This window comes from Phascolarctos cinereus, unplaced genomic scaffold (assembly GCF_003287225.1).
Source record: "Phascolarctos cinereus isolate Bilbo 61053 unplaced genomic scaffold, phaCin_HiC Scaffold_1;HRSCAF=81, whole genome shotgun sequence".
NCBI classification, from domain to species: Eukaryota; Metazoa; Chordata; class Mammalia; order Diprotodontia; family Phascolarctidae; genus Phascolarctos; species Phascolarctos cinereus.
Window position 1 is genome coordinate 207,835,149 of NW_027555514.1, and position 26,969 is coordinate 207,862,117.

Below are 26,969 nucleotides of genomic sequence, written 5' to 3' on the forward strand. Positions count from 1 at the left end.
CAAAAGCAAGTTGTTGTTTTAAGTGAGGCAATTGGGGTTAAGTGACTTGCCCAGAGCCACACAGCTAATACGTGTCAAGTGTTTGGTCTGAGGCCACATTTGAACTCAGGTCCTCCTGACTTCAGGGCGGTGCTCTATCCACTGTGCCACCTAGCTGCCCCCAGGCAAGTAAATTTTCAAAAAACTCAAGAAATTACTCAAGGAGAAAAGGAAAACCCTGCCCTTTCCCAAGACAGGCTAGTAGGAGCTATTAAAAAGTATACAAATTTAGATCCTGACTCTATAGAAGGGACAACAATCCTTAGCATGTATTTCATTAATCAGTCTGCCCCAGATATTAGGAGGAAACTGCAGAAATTAGCAATGGGACCCCAAACACCTCAGGCCCAATTACTGGGGAAAGCTTTTGGAGTTTTTAACAACAGAGACTTAGTAGCAGCACAGGAAAGAACAAGAAGGGAAAGGGCTAGAGAAAGAGAACATGTTCAATTCTTGGCTGCTGCCATGGACAGGAAAAGACCCAAGGGTGATCATGGTAACTCTGGCAACAGGAAGACCTGCTTTCAATGCTACCAGGATGGTCACTCGTCCAAGGAGTGCCCCTCCAGGGCACCCCCTCAGAAGAAGCCCATCCGTAGTGAGTGCCACAAGGAGGCCCACTGGTCCAAGGAATGCCCCTTCCCAAAGGGAGCCCCTGGTACCAACGCCTCTGGGACTGTGCCTAAGATGTGACCAGGAGGAACACTGGAGGCAGGATTGTTTCTGAAGTTGGAAAAGTGGTGGAGTCGCCCCCCAGTACCTTGTCCTCCAGTCTTCTCAAGACTGGGAATGACAGGGGAGCCTGGGGCTCAGTAGCGCTCCAACTTCTCCATCTTCCTCACCAAACCCTGAGCAAAAATCAAGGCCGAAGGTAAGGTTACCCACTTTATCATAGCTACGTTCTCTGTCTTAACCAATTACTCTGGCCCTACCCACCCCTAAACCTGTCTGGTCATGGGCATTGAAGGGCTAAAGGATGTCTCCAGACATATTCCTTTCTCTGTCTATTTGAGGATCTGTTGTTTGAATACTCCTTTATGCTCTCCTCTTGCCCTGCCTCTTTGTTGGGAAGGAACCTGATAGTGAAGTTAGGGAGCCAATCTTCACTAGTTAAGCCTCCCATCTGCCTTTTCCCTCTGTGCACCAGATCTCCCCATGTTACCCTAGAAGCATAGGAGACAGCTGAACTGACTGTTTAGGATTAGGGAATTCCCAGGCAAGCTACTTATGCCACTCTAACCATTGTTAACCTCCTTACAAGGTTTGTCTCCTCCAGGGTCCTAGCCATCAACTTCCACATGATTGCTCAGGCTACCAACTTCTTACTGACTCCAAGGTTTTCTAGCCCACTGGACCTGAAGTCTGACCCCTTGAATGGGACCCAGAGAGGCAAGGACAGCTCTATGCCCCTTGCCAGGAGGAAGCAATTTAAGAAGCTGAGACCTTCACCTCTTACCCGAAAAGAATTTGGGTCCCAATTGTTTCAGGGGGGAATGATGGGGTATGGAGCCAAGCTGAGACCTTTGCCACTCACCCCAAAAAGAATTTGGCTCCCATTTGTCTAAGAGATTCTCCTTGAATAATCCCACTTGATCAAGGAGGTCTCTGGTGTTCCCCTGATGATATGGTACTATCAATTGGCCTTTCATTATTGCCTAAGCCCAATCTCCCAATTCTGTTACCCTTAACCTACCTTAACCCTCCATTCATTGTCTTACCTCCCTATGGTCCCTAGCTCCTTTTCACCCTTCACCCTATCTAGACCCCATTCTCAACCTCCCAGTCACTCCCATCAAGATCCTTTCTAGATTCCTCCTATAGTCTTTCTGTATATAAGGTCTATTTTGTCTCCACTGAGGGGCTGATTCCTTAAGAACCCAGTCAACAGCTCACAAAAGTTCAGATTCCTTAAGGGTCTGGCCAATATGGCAGATCCTTCATAAACCTTGTCTCTCGTTGAAAGAAGGCTTCAGTTGAATTCTTTCGGGCAGGACCAACATATTGTGATTTTGGGGTCTGAGCACCCCTAAACCTCTAGACCTCACCAGCTTAGATTAACAGAATGACGAATAAAATACTTAAATTACCCCATTCCAGAAAAAGAAATTGAGCAAGCCATCAATGAACTCCCTAAGAAAAAATCTTCAGAGCCAGATGGATATACAAGTGAATTCAACCAAACATTTAAAGAATAATAAATTCCAACAATATATAAACTTTTTGGGAAAATAGGTGAAGGCATCCTACCAAATTCTTTTTATGGAACAAATATGGTGCTAATACCTAAACCAAGATAAGCCAAAAGAAAGAAAGAAAATTACAGACCAATTTCCCTAATGAATATAGATATAAAAAATTCAAATAAAATATTAGCAAAGAGATTACAGCAACTTGTCATGAGGTTAAACATTATGACCAGTTGGGATTTATACCAGGAATGCAGGGCTGGTTCAATATTAGGAAAGCTATCAGCATAACTGACTATATCAATAACAAAATTAACAGAAATCTTATGATTATTCAATAGATGCAGAAAAAGCATCTGACAAAATTCAACACCCATTCCTATTAAAAACCTAAGAAGCACAAGAATACATGGAGTCTTCCTTAAAGTGATAAATATCTATCTACAACTACCAGCAGGCATTATTTGAGATAGAGATATGATAGAAGCATTTCCAACAAGATAAGGGGTGAAACAAGGATGTCCATTATCACCACTGTTATTCAACACTGAACTAGAGATGTTAGCTTTACTTATATAAGAGATGATAAAGAAACTTAAGGAATTGGAATAGACAACAAAGAAACAAAACTATCACTCTTCACAAATGATATGATGGTATACTTAAGAGAATCCTAGAGAATCAACTAAAAAACTACTTGAAATAATTAAAAACTTTAGCAAAGTTACAGTATATAAAACAAACCCAAATGAATCATTGGCATTTCTATATATTACTAAAAAACCCAGTAGCAAGAGATAAAAAGAAGAATTCCATTTAAAGTAACTGTAGAGGAGCAGTTAGGTGGTGCAGTAGATAAAGCACCGACCCTGAAGTCAAAAGGACCTGAGTTCAAATCCGGCCTCACACCAAACACTTGACACTTACTAGCTGTGTGACCCTGGAAAAGTCACATAACCCTAATTGCCTTAAAAAAATATAAATAAAAATAAAGTAACTGTAGACAACACAAATTATTTTGAAGTGAAAATACCAAGGCTAACTCAGGAACTATATGAACACAATTACAAAATACTCTTCCCACAAATAAAGTTAGATCTAAATAACTATGAAAATATTAGTTGCTCATGGGTAGGCCAAGTTGAGATAATAAAAATGACAATTCTACTTAAATTAATTTACTTCTTTAGTGCCATACCAATTAAACTACAAAAATTTATTTTATAGAGCTAGAAAAAATAATAATAAAAATCATCTGGAAGAACAAAAGGTCAAGAATATCAAGGGAATTAATGAAAAGAAATGCAAAGGAAGGTGGCCTAGCCAAAACAGATGTAAAACTGTATTACAAAGCAGAAATCATCAAAATTATTTGGTATTGGCTAAGAAATAGTGATGGATCAGTGGAGTAGGTTAGGTCCATAAGACACAGTAGTCAAGGACTATAGTAATCTATTGTTCGATAAACCCAAAGACTCCAACTTCTAGGATAAGAACTCACTATTTGACAAAAACTGCTAGGAAGACTGGATAACAGTATAGCAGAATCTAAACACAGATTAATAACTTACACTGTATACCAAGATAAGGTCAAAATAGGTATATGACTTAGTCATAAAGAGTGAAACTATAAGTGAATTAAGAGAGCAAGGAATAGTTTACCTATCAGATTTATGGACAAGGGAAGAATTTATGACCATACAAGAGATAGAGAACATTTTGTAATGTGAAATGGATTAATTTTGATTACATTAAATTAAAAAGGTTTTGCACAAACAAAGCCAATGCAACCAAGATTAAAAGGTAAGTAGAAAGCTGGGAAATAATATTTACAAGTATATCTGATAAAGACTTCATTTCTAAAATATAAAGAGAATTTAGTCAAATTTATAAGAATACAAGTCATTCCTCAATTGATAAATGTTCAAAGGATATGAACAGGCAGTTTTCAGATAAAGAAATTAAAGTTATCTATAGTTATATGAAAAAACTATTTAAATGACTATTGAATAGAGAAATATAAAGTTATACAGCTCTGAAGTACCACTTCACATTTATCAGATTGGTGGGGAAAAGAACGCAGTTCAACTTGGACGCATAGGCAAACCAAGTCACAGCAAACCTGGAGCAGGCCTCAGAGGACTGAATCCCAGGTACCTATGGCTCTCTCCAGACTTTTCAACCCACAAATGCCAAAGACAACTTAGAAAGTCAGTGGGAAAAATCTTTGACCATGGCAGAGATCTTGGTCCCAGCCCCAGTCCTTGCATAGCCCTAGGGCAGTGGTAGCTTCCTGAACTTTAGTTTCAGCTCACAGACTGAGGGGGAATCAAGTGGCTGATCAGAGGGGGATTGCAGGGATCTCTTTCCTGGTACTGAGGCAGGATGCTCTTGCTTTGCCTGAATCTGGATCTGGGTCACAGTTCTGGGTGGTGGTCCTGGAGCAAGGAGGAGTGCCGGCGTGGTAGAGCTGGTAGTAGCGGTGAGAGGAATCCTCTTCACAATTCCAAGGCATAAAAGACTGCTTGTGGTCACTCATAGACCAGAGTACAGGCCAGGAAAGGAGTAAACACCCTGCCATTGATCATATCACCTTGGAAGGACTAAAAATTTACAGGTCCCTAGAGGTATCTCTGAAAACAGCTATACAAAATCCCCAAGCTAAGCAGAATTGGCCAGATGGAAAAGGAAGTCCAAAAGCTCACTGAAGAAAATACTTCCTTAAAAATTAGAATAGAGCAACTGGAAGATAGTGACTTTATGAGAAATCACAACACAGTAGAACAAATCCAAAAGAATGAAAAATTAGAAAACAATGTAAAATATCTCACTGGAAAAACAACTGACCTGGAAAATAGATCCAGGAGAAAGAATTTTAAAATTATTGGGCTATCTGAAAACCATGATCAAAAAAAGAGCCTAGATATCATCTTTCAAGAAATTATCAAGGAAAACTGCCCTGATATTTTAGAACCAGAAGGCAAAATAGAAATTGAAAGAATCCACCAATCACCTTCTGAAAGAGATCCCTAAAGGAAAACTCCCAGGAATATTGTAGCCAAATTCCAGAGTTCCCAGGTCATGGATAAAATATTGCAAGCAGCCCAGAAAGAAACAATTCAAGTATTGTGGAAACACAATCAAAATAACACAAGATTTAGCAGCTTCTATATTAAGGGATTGGAGGGCTTGAAATATAATATTCCAGAAGTCAAAGAAGATAGGATTGCAGCCAAGAATCACCTACCCAGCAAAACTGAGTAGAATCCTTCAGGGGAAAAAAAATGGATATTTAGTGAAATAGAGAACTTTCAAGTATTCTTGCTGAAATGACCACAGCTGAATAGAAAATTTGATTTTCAAACACAAGACTCAAGAGAAACATGAAGAGGTAAACAGGAAAGAGAAATCATAAGGGACTTATTAAGGTTGAACTGTTTATAGTCCTGCATGGGCAGACGATATTTGTAAGTCATGAGACCTTTGTCAGCATTAGGGCAGTTAGAGGGAAAAAAAATATGGATATATGGATAGATAGATAGATAGATAGATAGATAGATAGATAGATAGAGGGCACAGGGTGAGTCGAAGATGAAGGGATGATATCTGGACAATAAAATATTTCTGGAGATATCTGAACAATAAAATTAAGGGGTGAGAGAGGATTATACTGAGAGAAGGAGAAAGAGAGAGTAGAATGGGGTAAATTATCTCACATGAAACAGACAAGAAAAGGCTTTTACAGTGGAGAGGAAACAGGGGGAGGTGAGAGGGAATAAGTGATATTTCCATCGGATTTGGCTTAAAGAGGGAATAAAATACACACTCAACTGGGTATGGAAATCTCTCTTACCCTACAGGGGGGAAGGAGACAATAGAAGAGGGGGATGATAGAGAGGGGGTAATCAGAAGCAAACATTTCTAAGGAGGGACAGAGTCAAAAGAGAGAATAGAATAAATGGAGGGTAGGATAGAATTAAGGGACATGTACATAGTTTTTCAAAACATGACCATTATGGAAGTGTTTTGCATGACTACACATGTATAACCAGCATCTAGCTGCTTGCCTTCTCAATGAAGGTGCGTGGGGAGGGAGAAAGGGAGAAAATTTGGAACACAAAGTTTTAAAAACAAATGTTAAAAAACTGTTTTCACATGCAACTGGGAAATAAGGTATACAGGCAATGGGGCATAGAAATCTATCCTGCCCTACAAGAAAATTGAAGCAGAAGGGGATGGGGGGGGGGATTGAAAGGAGGGCAGATTAGGAGAAGGGGTATTCAGAAGGCATGCCATCTTAGTGTGAGGGGAGAGATGAGATGGGGAGAAAATTTGGAACTCAAAATCTTGTGGAAGTTAATGTTGAAAACTAAAAATAAATTAATAAAAGAAAAACTGTTTTGGCTTCTTAGTTATGCTTTTATTGATCACAAGGAATTTTTAGTTACTTAAAAATAAGGAAAACTACAATAAAGAAATTCTTCCATCAATATCTGACAAGTATAAAAAGGAAGAGTCACTCAGCATTTGGGGGTGAAAGGTTCTGGACATTCTGAAATAGTCTATGTAATCTGGTTTGCAGCTTTGTGAAATTATTCCCAGCTTTGTGAGTAAAATAATTAGTGGTAAATATCATTTGGAATGCTTTTGGTGATATACGTAAATAATTCTTATTATTAGCCCTTTAGGAAAAACTGACATTTTATAGTCTGTCTCCCTTAAACCTACAAGAGATAAATTAGAGAATAGATTACCCCAAAAAAAACAACTTTCTAGTAGATTTCCTTTAAATAAAAGCATATTAAAACTGTAAGACACCCCAAAGTTGCACCACTTTACCTACAGATAAGAAAAATGACACGAATGAGACTAAAAAAGGGGAAGTGATCTGCCCAAACTCATATAGATGATAAGAATAAAGTATCATGCTTTTGATCCAAGACAACAGTGTCAGAATTCTTACATGGTTCTTACTTTAAGGTAGTGAGCACAAAATATGGGCTCAATAAATGCATTTTGACTAGAAAAATGAATGATTTTCACTGTCAGTAACATTTTTTTCTTCAGCATATGTTCACATGATGCAAAGAAAATGATGGAAGAAAAAAAGATCAGTTGATCTAGCTGCCTTAAGGGCATCTTAAAAACCAATCTTTATGTAATATTTGGTTTCAGTCTATTGTCAACATAATGTTGGTCAGCTAAAATGAAACATATTTTTCACACACATGTCAACTGACTCAGCTTAGACCCATTTTCTCTTCTCCTGATCTCAGATTAAGGAAAGACCAAATTTATATAAAATCCTTTATGTACAAAGAATGACAGCTAGCTCATGACCATTCTATAAACAGGAAGCAAGCTTAAATGATAGTTTCAAAATCTATCTGAAGTACAAAAAATTTTCGCCTTATCTTATTTACCTCACCAACTTTCCTCCCAAATCCACAAAGCCAAGTTGTTTTTTTCCAAGTCTGAATTTTAAAACAATGCTTTGTAACTCAAATGCTTTATCTATTTGTAATAATGCTTTGTGACTAAAAATAACTGTTTTGTCACCTAAGTGATACTTGACAACAAAAGTATACAATGTATACTGGTTATAGGCCAATAGAATCACACAAGCCAATACAGAATCAGAACGTGTTTAAGGAAGGCATGTGTAGGCATAACAGTTATGACAAATTTACATCTGGTTTTATAGCTATAATTAGTTTATGTAGCTTATTCAGTAGAATACCTTAATAATAGGTATAAACTTTTAGTTCCTGATTTAGAGATTCACTCACCAAATGTGAAACTAAATAATACACTACTTGGGAATCTAATTTTTTTTTAAAGCCTTCTGAACTATAAAAAAAATGTTATGACTCAAAAGCATTTTTACCTAAAGTGCTACTGCTAATCTGCTCACACTCTTGTTATGAGTTTTCAGTGTGTATAAATTCTCACGTACTCACATAAGGTATTGTAAGCTTTCTTATTCTACTTTTCATGCATAAAAATATATTACATACTGACCTATGAACATAGAATTAGTAGTGTAGCCTCCTATGCATGTTAGTCAAGAAAATGGTTAACTTTCTGACTAATTTTAAATAATCTTTCTCTGCTGTCACAGGAAAAAAAAAAAGATTAACCGTCCCAAATGTAAATATCACCACTGATAGTGCAGCAGGACTGAAAAAACTGTAATGAAGAAAATAAAGATAATCAAGTGGACTTTCCACAAGATGAAGCAGCGTTGCAAAATGGGAATGAATATTAACCCCAGCAAGAGCTCTGAGAAATATGATTAAATGAGTGTCTTTCTGTTTGTATTTACCTGTGTTATGTGTATCCCTAGGAAATGTTTCCTGCCGCACGCAGCATGCTGAGGGTCTTAAGGCATAACATACACAAAGGGTTGATTCAGTAATGATGAAATTGAATTCCTGACAACATCTAAGTCCCACACTCTTCTTTGGAGTATGCTGGTGCCTAAGGTCATCGCCCCCACACATGCCATGTATGATAACGTGGAAATGATCCTAGCCTAGAAGTCAGGAAGATTTGGGTTTTACAGCAAGCTACTTAACCTCTAAAAGTCACTTCACTAATTTATAAATGGAGGAAAGGCTACTTACGTCACAGGATTGTATTGAAGGAGGTACCTAAGGCATTAAATACAGAAGCTATTACTAGTATTAGTATTATCTCGGGTGCTAAAGGATTACAGAATCATAGGATGTAGAATGAGGAGACCTTATGAAATGCTATAAATACAATTTTTTTAAAAAGTCTAAACTTTAAAAATTAGGGAGAAACAGTCTAGTGTAAAGAATCACAGAAATGAAGATGTGCACAAACACAGATCTAATCTTTGTTCCCAGCTGAAAGGAAGTTAAATAGAGCTGTGTGCCACGTGGAATAAAAAAAATAAATGATTGGATTGTAAGATAAGGAAGACTTAGGAATGGCAGAAAAAAAGCTTTAAGGAAAAACTAGGGCATCTATATCTAGAAAGAAAAGAAATCTGGCAAGTAGAACTAACAGTAAACAAAGCAGGAACAATATTCAAGCTTAGAGAACTGTGACACCTTAAGATAAAAGATGGAAGTAATCCAATTTAATTCAAAATACATTTGCAAAGAACTTATATATATGTATATGGGTGAGAACTAGGATGGTAAGCACTGGGTTACAAAATCAAAATACAACAGCCTTTAACCTAGACTGTTGATATGAATTTATACAGCTTGTTTAAATTTACATAAATGTAAGCTGATGAAAAGTAGTGTCAATATTGAAGCATACTATTTGCCATTTTTTTTCCTTCTGTTGTATTTTGTTTCCTCTTTCTGGTGTTTCCCCTTATTGGTTCTAATACTTTCTTACAACATCATGAATGTGAAAATATGTTTAATAGGAATGTATATGTATAGCCAAAAATACATATATCAGATTGTGCACCATCTTGGGGAGGGAGGTAGGGAGGGAAGGGGAGAAAAATTTAAAATTCAAAAGTTTATAGAACTGATTGTTGATAAATAAAAATAAATTAATTTTTTAAAAAAAGTAATGCCAAAAGGGAAAGATCCCTGACTGGAGGAGATTAAAAAAGGACTTACATCAGAGAGGGTCCTTGAGCTGGGCTTTGAAGGAAGATAGGGACTCTCAAACAGCTTCTTAAATTTTTTCCATTCACGACCCCTTTTCACCCAAGAAATTTTTATATGACCCCAGGTATATAGGCATATAAAATAGGTATACAAATCAAACATTTACTGATAATAAATCACAAAGAAATTTATTTCAAAACAATTATTTAGTATACCTATAAATTTACCATTTATTAAAGTTAAAGCAAATTTGCATAACAATGAGATGGATGTGCTTATTTATTTTTACATAAAGAATTACATCTTGGCAATTTGATACCACAAGATGCAGACCATCTTCAAAGTTCTTCAGAGTTGATCAATATTTTGATTTTATAATCATCAATGTGGAGAACATTGCTTTGCATAAATATGTAGTACAAAATGACAGAAGTATGTTTAGGGCCATTTCAGAAGTTGTTGGAAATTCTGTCCTAATTCTAAGCCAAAATTCATTTAATGATTTTGTATGTACAGTAAAAACACTGCAATTAATAATATACAACAGTCTCAAAACTGACCTGAGGTGTTTCTGGCAGTGTTTGCTGGCATTATGTGGCATGACACCACAAGCACTACAAAATGTACATGCTGTACGTTCAGAACCAAGACTGTAGTGAAGTTGCATGATGCAACATGGGCAAGTTCTGCCAGAAAATACCTGAGAATCCTTACACGTTCGATTTTTAATTAATTTTTGGTCACTGAGCATTCAGAAACCTTTTACTATTGCCAAATTTTTCGCGATCCCCACATTCAGTTATGTGACCCATATGGAGTCACAAACCACAGCTTAAGAAATGCTGCTCTAAGAAACAGAGAAAAGAGTGCATTTCAGACAAGAGGAACAATTTGTACAAAGGCAGAGGTAGGAAATGAAGTGGTGTACAAAGAACTAAAAGGCCAACTTAACTGAAACAGAGAACATGTGTAGTGGAATAATGAAATAAGCCTGAAAAGGTAACTAGGGACTTAGTTGTGGAAATCTTTAAATGTCAGGCTAAGGATTCTGTATTTAATCCTAAAGGCAACTGGGAGCCAGTGAAAACTGATTAGCAGATAGAAGAGTGCAACATGGTCCAATCTATGTTTTAGTAATATTAATCTAGCAGCTTTGTGGAAGACAGACTAGAGAGGAGAGCCTATAAGCAAAGAGGTGAATTAGAAGATTGTTGTAAGACAAGGGACAGGAAATGAGGGACTGAAATAGTGCAGAAGCTGTGTGAAGGAGAGAAAAGGGAGACTAGATGTAGAAAAGACAAAAGTTGGCAACTGATAGAATTAGGCATCATTTAATCTTACACTAAAATCATAATTTAGAGCTGAAATAATACACAATCTAAGCCCTCTTTTTACATATGAGAAAAATAGGGCCCAGATAGATTAAGTGACTTGTCCATAGTCATATAACTAGTTAACAGAATAGTCAGGACTCAAACACGGGTTTCTTGATTTCCAGGCCAGCACTCTTTCCAACACATCACATTTTGAAATAAGATATACTTCAGATAAGGACAGGTCTACTATACACATAAACTATTGAAAAGAAAATCATTTAAACGGAATCCAAATTTTATAAATAAGAAAATGGAGCATTTCTTTTTAATGTTCTCATTCTCTAATAGAATTCATATAATAAAAGTGTACATTATCATCATGTTTCATCTAAACTACAGGCCATTAAAATATATTTGATTAATTGAATTTTCTAATTTGACTAATAAAACCTGGCTGGAATATATAAAGACCAATTATTATGAGAACTATAATTCTAATAGCAGTAATTTCTTCCTAATAATCTCATGTGTGTTGAGATAAAATCTAAGTTATCTCTAAGATGCAACAGATTTTAATAGAAAATCATTGTTAGCATGGATAATCACGGTATATTAATAGGATGACCAACTGCTGTCCTGGGGTTTCCTGGCCAAGAGAAAGGAGGATGGAAAAATTGAACCATCAAATCAAAAAGCCATCTGTCTTTCAGGCTTGTTTCTGCCAATGTCTTAAGAAAAATGTTTGAACTTTCCCATTGGCTTTGTATGCAAATAACTCCAGATGCAAAGGAACCACATCTAAGTTATTTAGTTCAACATCTGTTGGTCCAATTCCCATTACCCTTTCTGATGTCTCTGCTTTCTGTGCCAATCTGACAGACACTTTAGTTTGCCCTCTTTGTACATGGTTTTGATGAATATAACTTAGACCAAAGTTTCTATCTAGACCATTTGTTTTTCCCTTTGTTAGCCAATATATTGTATTATGGTCTATAATATATACTATTACAATGAACTAAGAAATATACTGGAAAAGGACATTCAAAGCTCTTCCTTCCACCTTGAATTTCAGGCAGTAAAAAATAATAAATAGACATTTAGTTCAAAAATTGTACTATATACATAGTGCAATCTAGAAACTATATTACCTGTAAAAATATTTCTATCAACTGCTCTCAAAGATTGCTAGAAACAGTTCATTGATATAAATGTTCCCCTCTATTTAATGTAGATTTTATGAAATGAAACTGTCATAATCTTGCTGAGGAGAGGGGTTCCTTGAGAAATAACGAGGTCTAGGACCTCAAGTATTTGAAAATGTGACAGACACTGCTGGCACAATGACATTGCTAAATTCTTTTAACCCCAAGAAAGTGAATGTTAAGAAGGGCAAGTAAGGTACTAAATTCCCCAGAATTCAAAATACAATCACAGATTTTTATAAATGAATAAATACGATTAGATATTCCTAGATGAAAAGGTAAGCAGCAGAAATAAAATGCCTGAATGATCTATAAATGATGAAGATGTGTTAATGACTAGATTTCAAAGAGAGTCAAGAAATTCCCCAACAAAGTGTGGTTTTCATTTTTTGGTAATTTTTTTTAATTCATTCATTCAGTTTTTAAAAAAAAGAGTATGATGGCTAGTCAATCCTAAAGTTGCTTTGATACTACAAATTTGCAAAATCTGGAATTTTTTCTTTAACTATGTTTAAGACTGTGAGGAAGGAGAAAAGGAAGAGAGAAATGGACATTACTAGTACTACTTCTAAAGATACAATATTCTGAACTAAAGCTTAGCTTGACTTCTTTTCTGACTGATGCCCAGTAAGAATGAATGAATATATGAGGTGAAAAAAGGGTTGTGTTCTTCCATGGTAATGTAGTTTTATTTTTAAATTTCATTTCCATAGTGTCTGAAATGGGCATGATGCAAGACGGGGAAAAAAGTTTTAAACTGCTATTAGGGGAATCTATTTACAAGTGAGCTCTAAATCTGTCATTTAATATGTTTTGTTAAGAGAGGGTTTAAGTCAGTTTCCCTCTAATTTGTGATTTGGAGAGAAATATTTATCAACTCTAAAAGAATCAAAGGGATCAAAATAGTTGGTGGGAATGGTCTCTTTATCAACACCATCAGCAATAAACATTTAGCATCTACTGTGCATAAAATACAGGGCTGGACAACTGGGGAAAGAGGAAACAAGTATTTGTTAAATTCCTACCGTGTGCTAGCACTATACCAAGTACTTTACAAATATTATCTCCTTTTTTGGAAAACTTTAAAATGCATAAAATATTATTGCTCCCACACTCAAGATGCCTCCAAAACACATGAGGAGAGAAAATGCATGCTTTTAAAATACTAATTATAGGGTCAGCTAGGTGGCGCAGTGGATACAGCACCAGCCCTGAAATCAGGAGGACCTGAGTTCAACTCTGACCTCAGACCAAACATTTGACACTTACTAGCTGTGTGACCCTGGGCAAGTCACTTAACCCCAATTGCAAAAAAAAAAAAAGAGATAAAATACTAATTATAATGAATTAATATTAATGATACAACATGTGGAACAGAATAATGAAAAGATAGCCTTGGAGTCAGAAAAAACTTGAGTTTGAATCCTACCTAAGAGAGTAAGTATTACTCCGGACAAGCCTCTTAACCTTACTTTTTTTTTTTAAATTTATTTTAAACTTAAATAGAAAATGAGACAGAGGAGGACTTCTGAGAGTCAAAATGGCAGAGTAAGCAGTAGATTGCTGTCTCTCTCCCATTCTCATCCCAAAACAACCATTTTTGGGGGTTTTTTTACTTTTTCTTTTTGCTTTCTCATGTTTTTTCCCTTTTGCTCTGATTCTTCTTTCACAACATGACTAATTTACAAATATGTTTAATATGATTGTACATGTATAGCCTATCTAAGATTGCATGCCATCTTGGGGAGGGGAACAGGAAAGGGGGGAATTTAAGACTCAAAATCTTATAAAAATGAATGCTGAAAAAATGGACAACAACCAACCAATTCCACCACATTCATTATTTATCATAACACATACAAAAAAAGAAAAGGGAAAAAAAATTGCCATGTACATAGCAGAATATGAGAGAGGATTCAATATAAAACATTAAATTTCCATTTCAAGAAAGCCTATATAGTAAATACTACATTGTTTTCAAAGTTGCCCCAATTTTTTTGCTTCTTTGTAGGCTTTCTGTTGTTCTCTGCTAAGCATTTTTTATTTATTTTTCCTCTTTCTCCCCTCACCCCACCCTAAAGAAGGCTACAATTAAGTGTGGATATACATACATATATACATAGATATCTATGAACATACACATACATATGGATATTCATACACACGTATGCAAGATCATAATATGTTTATTTCTACTTGTCATCTGTTTCTCTAAAAGTGGACAGCATTTTCCTTCATATGTCTAAGTCCTTTCACGTTTTTCTAAATCAATCAGCTTATCATTTCCTACAGCACAGCAATATTCCAACAAAATCAAATCCTATCTGCGAGATTATCTATGATAGTATTTCCCAATTTTCTAAATTCTTTCTATTCTTGGCTGAATAGGGTGTAGTTATACAACAAAATTTTAATTTAAGGTAATCAAAATTATCCACTTTGCATTTCATAATGTTTTCTATCTCTTGTTTGATGATAAATTCTTCCATTTTCCATTCATCTGACAAACTATTCCTTGCTCTCTAAATCTGCTTATGGTATCTATCACTCTTTATGCATAATTGCATAACAATTTTGACCTTACCTTGGTATATACAGTCTAAGATTTTGGTCTGTGCCTAGTTTCTGCCATTCTATTTTCCTGTTTTCCCAGCAGTTTTAGTCAAACAGTCAGTTCCTATCCCAGAGGCTGGTGGTTTCGGGTTCATCAAACAGTAGATTACTATAGTCATTAACTACTACTGTATTGTGTACCTAACTACTCCACTGATATTTACTCCACTTTATTTATATTTTATATATATTTTTATATATATATATTTATATATATTTATATATATTTATATATATTTATATTTATATTTATATTTATATATTTATTTATACTCCACTTTATTTCTTAGCCAGTACCAAATAGTTTTGATGATTTCTGGTATGGTTAGGTCACCTTCCTTTGCATTTCTTTTCATTAATTCCCTTAATATTTTTGATCTTTTGGTTTTTCTAGATGAAAATTATAATTTTTTTCTAGCTATATAAAATGATTTTTGGTAGTTTGATTGGTGTGGCATTGAATAAGGTAATTAATTTAGGGAGAAATGTCACTTTTTATTATATGAGCTTGGCCTACCCATGAGCAACTGATATTTTTCTAATTATTTAGATCTGACTTTATTGGTGTCAAAAGTGTTTTGTAATTGTGTTCATATAGCTCCTGGGTTTGTTTTGGCAGGTAAACTCCAAAATATTTTATATCGTCTATAGTTATTTTAAATGTAATTTCTCTTTTTATCTCTTGTTACTGGGCTTTGTCAGTAATATAAAGAAATGCAGATGAATTATGTGCGTTTATTTTATATCCTGTGACTTTGCTAAAGTTGTTAATTATCCGAATTAATTTTTTTAATTGATTCTCTAAGTATTATATCATCTCCAAAGAATGATTCCTTTGTTTCCTTACTGCCTATTCTAATTCCTTCAATTTATTTCTCTTCTCTTATTGCTAAAGCTAACATTTCTACAATACTGAGTAACAGTGGTGATAACAGACTTCCTTGTTTACCCCTGATTCTGTTGGGAATGCTTCTAGCTTATCCTCATTATATATAATGCTTGCTGATGGTTTTAGATAGATGCCACTTATCATTTTAAGGAAGATTCCATTGATTCCTATATTCTCTAGTGTTTTTAACAGGAATGAGTGCTGTATTTTGTCAAAAGCTTTTTCTGCATCTACTAAGAGAACAATATAATTTCTGTTAATTTTGTTATTGATATGGTCAATTATGCTGATGGTTTTCATAATGTTCAACCAGCCCTAGATTCCTAGTATAAATCTCACATGGTCATTGTGTATCATCCTCATGATAAACTGCTGTAATCTCTTTGCTAATATTTTATTTAAAATTAGGGAAACTGGGCTATAATTTTCTTTCTCTATTTTGGCTTTTCCTACTTTTTATGGAATCAGCACCATATTTGTATCATAAAAAGAATTTGGTAGGACTCCTTTACCTGTATTAGAATTAATTGGTCTTCAAAATGTTTGGTAGAATTCACTTGCAAATTCATCTGACCATGGAGAATTTTCCTTAGGGAGTTCATTGATGGCTTGTTCAATTTCTTTTTCTGGAATGGGGCAATTTAAGTTTTTTTTCCTTCTGTTAATCTGGGCAATTGATATTTTTGTAAACATTCATTTCACTTAAATTGTCAGATTTATTGGAATATAGTTGGGCAAAATAGATCCTAATTATTGTTTTAATTTCCTCTTCATTGGTGGTGAATTCACCCTTTTCATTTTTCACATTGGTACTTTGGTTTTCTTTTTTTTTAATCAAATTAACCAAAGGTTTATCTATTTTATTGTTTTTTCACAAAATCAGCTTAGCTTTTAGTAGTTCAATAGTTTTCTTAATTATAATTTTATTATAATATTTTAATCTATCTTTTCATTGCCTATTGTTGAATGTAATTTTTATTGCATGATGATCTAAAAAGGATGCATTTACCATTTCTGCATTTGGCTGTGAGGCTTTTATGTCCATTTTTGTGTAGGTGTCATGATAACTTTCAGCAAGATATAGTTTCCTCCCTTACCTGTTTTTTTCATTTTTTTGCTTTGCTTTAAAAGACAAGAAAACTCTCACAGTCTTCCTATAAGAATGAGGGCTTTTCTTTTCAGAAATGGGAAGGAAAGAATGTTACTTGCGAGGGAAGGTAGTCTTTGGTTGGCTGGGGGTTTTTTTAGACTTCTTCCTAGGCTTTAGACCTGTAAGAAAATTTTTGAATATGAGGAGAACATTTTCCTAAATTATTGTCCTGGGTGGGAATAAGCAGAAGAACAGATAACATAACAGGGAAAAACTATTTTATTTTCTCTTTTATTTGTATTAAAAGGATCAGCTTTATATTCCCAGCATTTCTATCTTGTCTGTGTTTTAGTGTAGAGGTAATTAGACCATCATGCTAATCAGACTGTTCACATCATTCTTATCGAAACATTTTCCAGACTCTAGAGCAAGAAACTGACTTCTCCAGCAGACAAATCCTCTCTGTCAAATACTGAAAACTTTTTGGCTATATATAAACCTACTGTACCTTACTTTTCATGGAGACCTTTAATAATTTTCTTCTCCTTCTATTTTTAGAATTCTTTGCCAAAACCCAGAGAAAAGAAGGCCTCCTATAAAACTAACCTGATTTTTGAGACTAGTGAACTACAATTGCTGGAAGACCTGGAGTTAGATGTTTTAATTTCAACCTTATATTTGCTCAATTTTAAAGACTACATATACATAGGCATACATATACATATCATACATATGTATACATATATACATATATATATGGAGAGAGACAGAGACAGAGAGACAGACAAATAGGTAACAGTGAAGTTAGGACTTTATATTTTAAGCTCCATGAGGAAGGATCAATGACTTGTCCATTCTGGTCTATTTCTTTTGTGTCCAGTACAATGCTATGGATGGTATAGGTTAAGGGAAACAAAAACAAAAACAAAAACAAGTTACTCCAAGAGGTAGAGAATTCTCCCTCACTGGAGATCTTCAAGCAAAGGATGGGTTACAACTTGCTAAATGCTTTGTAGAGGGGACTCTTACTCAGGTCTGGATTTGACTATATGAAGTTGGATGAAGTTCCATCCAACTAGGAGAATCTGTGATACTGAGAATAAAAAACACTAAAGAAGAAGAAGAAAGAAAGGAATCTAAGGCAACACTGATAGGCATATCATCCAGAATGTGGAAATTAATATTCCTGCTCTCCTCCACTGTAGACAGATCACAGCTGAAGGATTATGCCTAGTTCCAGGCACCACTTTTTATCTAGCATGTATGATAACAAGCTTGAGTCTAGCAGAAGGTCTAGAAGAAGGTTAACAAGATGATAAGTAGACTACAGACTATGCCACCTGTAGGATGTTAAAGATAGCCAACTTACAATTAGATTATTGTGATTATACAGATTATAATTAGAATATCATGGAAACGATATTCACTCCAATGATTCAATCATACCAGGGACTATTTGTTCTATCTACCTTCAAGTGTTATTTTGAGAAATGAGATTTTTAAAATATAAAGTGTTACATAAATCTGAAGTTATCATTATTAATAGCATGCTCACTAATGTCATTAACGCCCTATGCCAATATCCCACTGCTGAAGAGAGGTGAACCAAAATCTTTGCCAAGGTCAAACACCAAACATTGAATAAAAGATGAACAACAGAAAACTAAACATATTTCTCATCCAACTAGTAGCCTACTCAAGTTAAAAGAGAGTCATCACCAGAATATTGGCTACCAGATGATAATCTGTTTTTGTCCATTATGAAATTTATAAAACTGTCTATTAAAGCACAGAGAGATTCTGATTTGTCTTAGTAGAGGGAGTACATACATTATTGAAATCATAGACATAGGGTATACCAAGACGGCAGAATAAAGTGATCATTTTTTGCCAAGTTCTCCCAACACATTCCTCTAAACACTTTTAAAAGTTTGTCACACTGAAGTATGAGCAGGATAACCAATAAAAAGCCACAGTGAATCAGTTTTCCAACCCAGGAAAGCTTAGGAGGACAGAAAGACAGGCCTGCCAATACTGGAATGGAGGCTGGCTGGGAATGTGGCACAGCGGAAGTGGTACCAGGCGTGGGCCTTGAAGGCTGCAATAGCGGCAACAGTGGCAATAGTGGCAGAAGCAGCAATGGCAGCAGGGACAATAAGGGGACTGAAAAGTCAGAAAGAGATTCCAGGGGGACTCCTGTGCTACCACTAGGGACAGGTCATAGTTCCAAGGCAGAGAAGATTGGTTGTAGTCAAAAGAGAACAAAAACCTTACCTCAGTAAGAACCTGAGGATATACCAGGAGGGCAGTGACCAGATCACTCCCTATCAGATCTATGGATAGGGAAAGAGCTCACTGACCAAACAAGACAGATTTATGGCAGGTAGAATGGATAATTTTGACTCCATAAAATTTTTTTTAAAATTTGCATAAGCAAAACTGTTACAGTCAAAATTAGGAGAAAGCAGGAAACTGGGGGGAGGGGAGAACTAGAGCATGTTTGATAAAAATCTCACTTTTTCAAATACATAAAGAACTGAGACAAATTTGTAAAAATAGGAGCTACTCCGCAATTGATAAATGTTCAAAGGATATAAACAGGCAGATTTCAAAGGAAGAAATCAAAATTCAAATCTTTAATCATTGTGGCATAGTAAACAATTCTAGAGACTTAAAATCAGGAAGATTTTGGTTCAAATCTCACTTCTGATACTTGTTATTTCTGTGATTGCCATCAAGTCACTTAGCCTCTTTCATTATTCTCCTCATCACAAAAAAGGCAATAACAATATTATCTACCATAACTGGTTGTTGTCAGCATTAAATGAGAAATCATATGTAAAATGCTTCACACATCTTAAAGTCCTCTATAAATGTAAGCTTCTTTATTCTTTCTCTTCCTTACATCTCAATCAGTTATCAAATCCAAGTGATTCTTTCGTCAAAATTTTCTCTTACTGTTCCCATTCTTTTTTATTTTCAAAGTTGCATCGCTATTTTAGATACTCATGACTTCATATCAAGATTACTGAAATAGCCTTCCTCCAGTCTTTCTTCTTCAATCAATCCTGTATACTGGCGTCCAATTAATCTGCCTAACATACAGCTTTACATGTTTCATTCCCTAATTTAAAAACCTTTAATGGCTCCCTCTTGTCTTCCAAATAATGTAGAAACTAGTAAGCTTGGCATTCAAAACGCTATATAAAACAGCTTCAATATGGTTTTTCCATCTTTCTTCCCCAATTCTTCTGCTGTCAACCTCTTTTGTTGTGTTGTTGCTGAGTTGTTCAGTCAAGTTCGACTCTCCATGACCCCATTTGGGGTTGTCTTGGCAAAGATAGTGGAGTGGTTTGCCACTTCCTTCTCCTATTAATTTTACAGATAAGAAAGTGAGGCAAACAGGGTTAAGTAACTTGCCCAGGATCACAGTACTCCTGAATCCAGGGCCAGCATTCTATCCACTCTGCTACCTAGCTGCCCACTCTACATTATGAGCAAATTAAATACAACATGATTTTTCCAAACTCTGCAGACCTTCATTTTTGCTATTACCTCTTCCTGGATTGTTCTCCTTCTTTGACATCTGCCTATCAAAGTGCATCATAATTCAGCGTCCACTTCAAAAGCTATTTCCTTCAGGAAACCCCTGATTGACTGATCTCTCCAGTTACAAGTGATCTCTCCCTCCACACTGGTCATATTATTCTTATGGTACTAACCACATGATGCTTTATATTATACTTAGCTGCATGTTATCCTCTTGTTTTGAGGGTACAAATCATATCTGATACATCCCCATATCAATGACAGTACCATGAACACAGGTATTCAATAAATACTTGTTGAATGAAAGGAAAGTTTCTATATTCATTTTCTTCCTTTTTGCTGACTTGACTGGCTGAGCAAAAATGCCTTAAAATACTATATACATATCATCATTAAACCAATAATAATTCCTTAATATCAATAATAGTACCTATTATTCACCTACTATGTACAAAGTATGTATATGAAAACTGGCTGCCATTCTTTAGATCTTTCAATTAGTCCATCTTAATGGAACTAATTTTTATATTTGATTTTTTTAAAAGTACATTTCCATTTTCATTATCAATTCCAATTTTAATAGTCTTTCTCCAAATTCATAATAAATATACTTCATGTTTATAATGTTGACAATGGAGAATCTCTTTTATTCTGAGGAATACAGAGATTCTCTTACCATTAAATTGAATAAACTATGAAAAGTTATTTGGCATATTTACTTTCTAAAACTCAGGCCAGTCATAGAATGTGAATAACTCAATTCATTTAATGTTCATTTTACCATTTTTAGAATCAAATCTGGAAGCAACACTGCACATCTGTTACACAAGAAATAAGTTAAAGAATGGATTCAATGTCCTCTTTTCCAACCCAGAGAAGGATAAGTGCCTCAATAACGTGCAGAGAAAACTAAATTAATAATAATAATATATGCTGAAATGTAAGATAGTTGCCAGTTATTAAAAACCAGTACCTGTTGGAAATGCTGCCCATGGAATAGCTGGAGAAGTAGTATGGGTTTCACCACTTCCACCCTCAAAGGTCTCTGCTGCCTAAAACAGAAAACTAGGATTATTATGGAAGTTTTTAAGAGAAATTTCCATTTAAGTCATAACAAAGAAACAAGAGATCTCAGTTCAGCATGCAAATTTTACTCTCATTCTCCATCACTCTTTCAAATTCTTAGGTATATTTTTAAGACACTTGACTGACAGATTCTATCTTGAACCTCACATCTCCATCCTTAGCCCTCCTTGCCAGTGAATTTTGTACCTTTAAAACCCTGAATTGGCTTTTCATCTAGATAGAGTTGATATTTAAACCAAAATGCCACTACAACTATATATAACTATAACTACAACTATAACTATAAACTCTACTTTAACTATATATATACCATATACTATAACTATCCATGTAACTATAGCTACAAACAATTCATGAAAGTAAAGAATATATTATTTTCTCCAATATCTAAAAAATACAAAAATTATGTAGCAGAATTTTTTTAAATTGGTTCCAGACTAAATGTAGACCAATTTAAAGAGATGGGTCTCATTCATTCATTTCAATGACATGATATCTGAGCTGATATCTTATATCCTGAGAATTCCAATAACCAACAACATTCAATAAAGCCCTTTTTCTCAAGAGTTTAAAACTATGAGACAGCTCACTTCTAGACAAGAAACAACAAAAGGAACCAAGATATCAATCAATCATTAACCATTTATTGGACACCCACTATCTGCCAAGCATTGAGCTAAGCTCTAGAGATAGAAAAAGAGGCAAAAAAGCCCCTACCCTCAAGGGACCACAATCTAATAAAGTAGATAATATGCAAACAAATATATACAAACAAGTTATATACAAGATAAATAGGAAACAATTAACAGAAGGAAGACACTAAAATTAAGAGGAGTTGGGAAGGCTTCCTGTACAAAGTGGGATTTTTGTTGGGCCTTAAAGAAACCCAGCGAAGTCAGTAGGCAGACTTGAGAAAGGACAGAATTTCAGGCAGGGGAGCAGCCAGAGAAAAAGCCCAGAGCTAAGAGATGGAGTGTCTTGTTCATGGAAAAGAAAGGAGGCCAATGATATTGATTAAAGAATATGTGGTAGGGAGTAAAGCATAACCAGACTGGACAGGCAGGAGCGGACTAGGTTATGAAGAGTTTTGAATACCAAACAGAGGATTTTGTATTTGATTTGGGAAGCAATCAGAGTTTACTGAGTAGAGGATGACCTGGTCAGACACGAGCTTTAGGAAAATCAATTTGTGGATGAATGGGGGATAGACAGGAGTGAAGAGAGACCTCAGGCACCCACCAGAAGACTACTGCAATAGTCTAGGCATGAGATGATGAAGGTTTACACCAAAGTGGTGGCAGAGTCAGGGGAGGAAAAAAAAGATATAACTAAGAGATGTTGCAATACTGAAATCAATAGGCCTTGGCAAAAGATTGGATTTGGGGTTGGGATGGGGGGGAGCAATGAACAATAGTCAGGAGTTGAGGATGACACCTAGTTTTTGAGCCTGAGGAACTGGAAAGATGTTAGTGCCCTTAACAATAATAGTAAATGTGGAGATTGGGGCTAGGAAAATCACACATTTTAAGATGTGTGAAAGGCAGCTGGAGGTGTGAGACTGGAGGTCAGCAAAAAGGTTAGGGCAGCATACCTAGATACAAGAATTGTTATTAGAGAGATTAATTAAACCCATAAGAGCTCATGAGATCTCCAAGTGAAGTAATAGTATACACAGAAAACAAAATAGGGTCCACAACAGAGGACCTACAGTGAGATACCTACAGTTAGAGAACATGACCTAGATAAAAATCCAGCAAAGGATACTGAGGAGCAGTCAGATAGGCAGGGAAACTGGGAAAGATTGGTGCCTCTGAAAACCAAGAGAGAAGAGAGTACCAAGGAGGAGAGAGTGATCAACAGTATCAAAAACTGCAGAGAAGTCAAGAAGAATGAGGATTGAGAATGGCCACTGGACTTGGTAACTAAGATTACTGGTAACTTTGGAGAGAGCAGTCTCGGTGGAATGATAAGGTCAAAGGCCAAACTCAAAGGATTAAGAAGAGAGTGAGAGGAAAGAAAATAGAGTCATCTATTGAAGACAGATTTTTTTCAAAGTATTTTACTATAAGGGGTAAAAGACATATAGGACCATAGTTAGCTGGGATAAAAAGATCAAGTGAGGGTTTTCACATAAATATTCCAGAAAAAGTTCAAAATGGTACTAGAAGGGACAACAATGAAGAAATCTAAAGAGATATGGCTATAAGTTAGCTCATCCATAGAATCAAACTTAAAAGCAGAAAGTGACCTTAGAGGTCATCCACTGCAACCCCTTCATTTTGCTGATGAAGAAACTGAGATTTAAAGAGACAAAAGTAGAGACTTTGGAGAGCCAAGACAGAGAAGTAAGCAGTAAATTGCCATAATTCTCCCATATTCACCTCCAAACAACCATAAAAAAGAGCCCGAAGCAAATTCTGGAATAGAACCAGCAAAACGACAGGGTAAAACAATCTTTTAGCCCAAGAAAGTTAGAAAACCAGGCAAGAAAAGTCTGTCTCACTCAAGCAAAAGGGGAATGCAGTTCAGGACAGGAAGCTTCCCAGCAAACCAGCAGCAAGCCCCACCTGAGTAAACAAGCAGGAGATCCTGAGCCAAGTGTGGTTCAGCAGACAAACACCAACACCAGGACCTGCCACATGACTTAGCATACTCAGGGAAACCTATACACTCCAGCTCCTGAGAACCAAAACATTCTTCAGCATAGGTCAGGGCAAAAAGGCAGCATCCAGAGGGCAGATCTTCCACTCCAGGAGCGGAGATCTAATTTAAAAGAAAGGAAAAAGGTCAAAATAGACAGGCAAAAAATAAAGGAAGAAAGAATCTGACCACAGAAAGCTATTATGGTGACAGGGAAGATCAAGACACTAAAGAGGAAAACAATGTCAAAAGACCTATGGGCAAAACCCCAAAGAAAAATGGTAAGTGAGGAGCTGGAGCAAGATGACAGAATATAAGCAGTGACTTGATTGAGCTCTCCCCCAAACCTCTCCAACAATCTGCAAAAAAAGGCTCTAAACGAATTCTAGAGTAGCAGAACCCACAAAAAGACAGAGTGAAACATTTCTAGGCCAAGAAAACCTGGATGGTTGATTGGAAAGGTCTATGGCACCAGGCTGGGAAAGGAATGCAGTTCAGAGTGGGCATGCAGGCAAAGACCAGGTCACAGCAAACCTGAAGCAGGCCTCAGAGGACTGGATCATAGGCAACTGTGGTGGTTTCCAGACTTCTCAACCCACAAATGCCAAAGACAACTTAGACAGTCAGTAGGAAAAGTGTGTGACCATGGTGAGAGAGAAGCTTGGTCCCGGCCCTAGTTCCTACGCAGCCCCAGCGCAGTGCCTGCTTCTGGATCTCAGCCCACAGACAGAGAGGGAATCAAGTGACAGATGAGAGGGGGATTACAGGGATCTCTGCTGGTGGTGAGGCACAATTCCCTTGCTTTGCCCATGCCTGGATCTGGGTCACAGTTCTGGGTGGCAGTCCTGAAGCAAGGAGGAGTGTTGGCATGGTGGAGATGGTGGTGGCAATGGAGAGAGAATCCTCCTCACAGATAAAAGGCAGAAAAGAGTCCTTGTGGTCACTCATAGACCAGACCACAGGTCAGAAAGGAGTAAACACCTTGCCCTTGATCATACCACCTTGGAAGAACTGAAAATTTATAGGTCTCTACGAATATCTCTGAAAACAGCTACACAAAACCCCCGAAGCTTGGGACAGTACATTCTCCACACTGGAAGCAGACCCCTACCTTAACAAAGAGTTTATAACTCAAGTAATTGGCTGGGATCATGAGCAAACAGCATGAAACAAAAAAGTCAGACTACAGAATCTTTCTTTGGTGACAAAGAAGATCAAAACATACAACCAGAAGAAGACAACAAAGTCAAAGCTCCTACATCCAAAGACTCAAAGAAAAATAGGAATTGGTAACAGGCCATGGAAGAGCTCAAAAAGGATTTTGAGAAGCAAGTAAGAAATGGAGGAAAAACTGGGAAGAGAAATATGAGTGATGCAAGAAAATCATGAAAAACAAGTCAACAGCTTACTAAAGGAGACCCAAAAAAATAATGAAGAAAATAAAACCTTAAAAAAAATAGTCTAACCCAAATGGCAAAAGAGATCCAAAAAGCCAATGAGGAGAAGAATGCCTTAAAAAGCAGAATTGGCCAGATGGAAAAGGAAGTCCAAAAGCTCACTGAAGAAAATACTTCCTTAAAAATTAGAACAGAGCCAGTGACTTTACGAGAAATCAAGACATTGTAAAACAAAAGCAAAAGAATGAAAGAATAGTAGACAATGTGAAATATCTCACTAGAAAAACAACTGACCTGGAAAACAGATCCAGAAGAGAGAATTTAAAATTAAAATTAAAATTATTTAAAATTAAAATATATTAAAATTAAAAATATTTAAAATTATTATGTTAAAATATAAAATATTTAAAATTAATTTAAAATTAAAATTATTATCTGAACACCATGATCAAAAAAAGAGCCTAGATATCATCTTTCAAGAAATTATCAAGGAAAACTGACCTGATATTTTAGAACCAGAGTGCAAAACAGAAACTGAAAGAATCCACCAATCACCTCCTGAAAGAAATCTCTAAAGGAAAACTCCTAGGAATATTTTAGCCAGATTCCAGAGTTCCCAGGTCAAGAGGAAAATATTGCAAGCAGCCCAGAAAGAAACAATTCAAGTATGGTGGAAACACAATCAGGACAACACGTGATTTAGCAGCTTCTACATTAAGGGACTGGAGGTCTTGGAATATAATATTCCAGAGGTCAAAGAAGATAGGATGTAGAACCACCTACCCAGTAAAAATGAGTATAACCCTTCAGGGGTAAAAATGGACAGTGAAATAGAAGACTTTCAAGTACTCTCATTGAAAAGACCAGAGCTGAATAGAAAATATGACTTTCAAATACAAGACTCAAGAGAAGCATGAAAAGGTAAACAGGAAAGAGAAATTATAAGGGACTTATTAAAGTTGAGCTGTTTATATTCCTATATGGAAAGATATTTGCAACTCACAAGACCTTTCTCAGTATTAGCATAGTTTAAAGGGAAAAAAATATATGGATAGAAAGATAGAAGGCACAGGGTGAGTTGAAGATGAAGGGGTGATATCTGGAGAACAAAATTAAGGGGTGAGAAAGCATTATATTGGGAGAAGGAGGAAGGGAGAGGCAGAATAGGGTAAATTATCTCACATAAAACAGACAAGAAAAACCTTTTACAGTGAGGGGAAGTGGGGCAGGGTGAGAAGGAATGAGTGAATCTTGTTCTCATCAGATTTGGCTTAAAGAGGGAATAACACACACACTCAATTGCGTATAGAAATCTGTCCCACCCTACAGAAAAATAAGGGGGAAGGGGATAAGAGAGGGGG

At 36.0% G+C, this 26,969-nt stretch overlaps 1 protein-coding gene across 6 annotated transcripts in view; it reads right to left on the reverse strand.

The window, feature by feature from the left end:
- CCDC91 (coiled-coil domain containing 91) overlaps positions 1 to 26,969 on the reverse strand; it is a 527,613-nt gene that overhangs the window by 395,955 nt on the left and 104,689 nt on the right. For all 6 annotated transcript variants that reach the window (XR_013487473.1, XM_078156715.1, XM_078156714.1 and 3 more), the window contains exon 3: positions 21,459 to 21,537. Coding sequence is in view for 5 of the 6 variants with exons in the window: in XM_078156715.1 (XP_078012841.1) it covers positions 21,459 to 21,537 (79 nt within the window). In the remaining variant the exon portion in view is untranslated. The remainder of the gene's footprint in view (positions 1 to 21,458; positions 21,538 to 26,969) is intronic.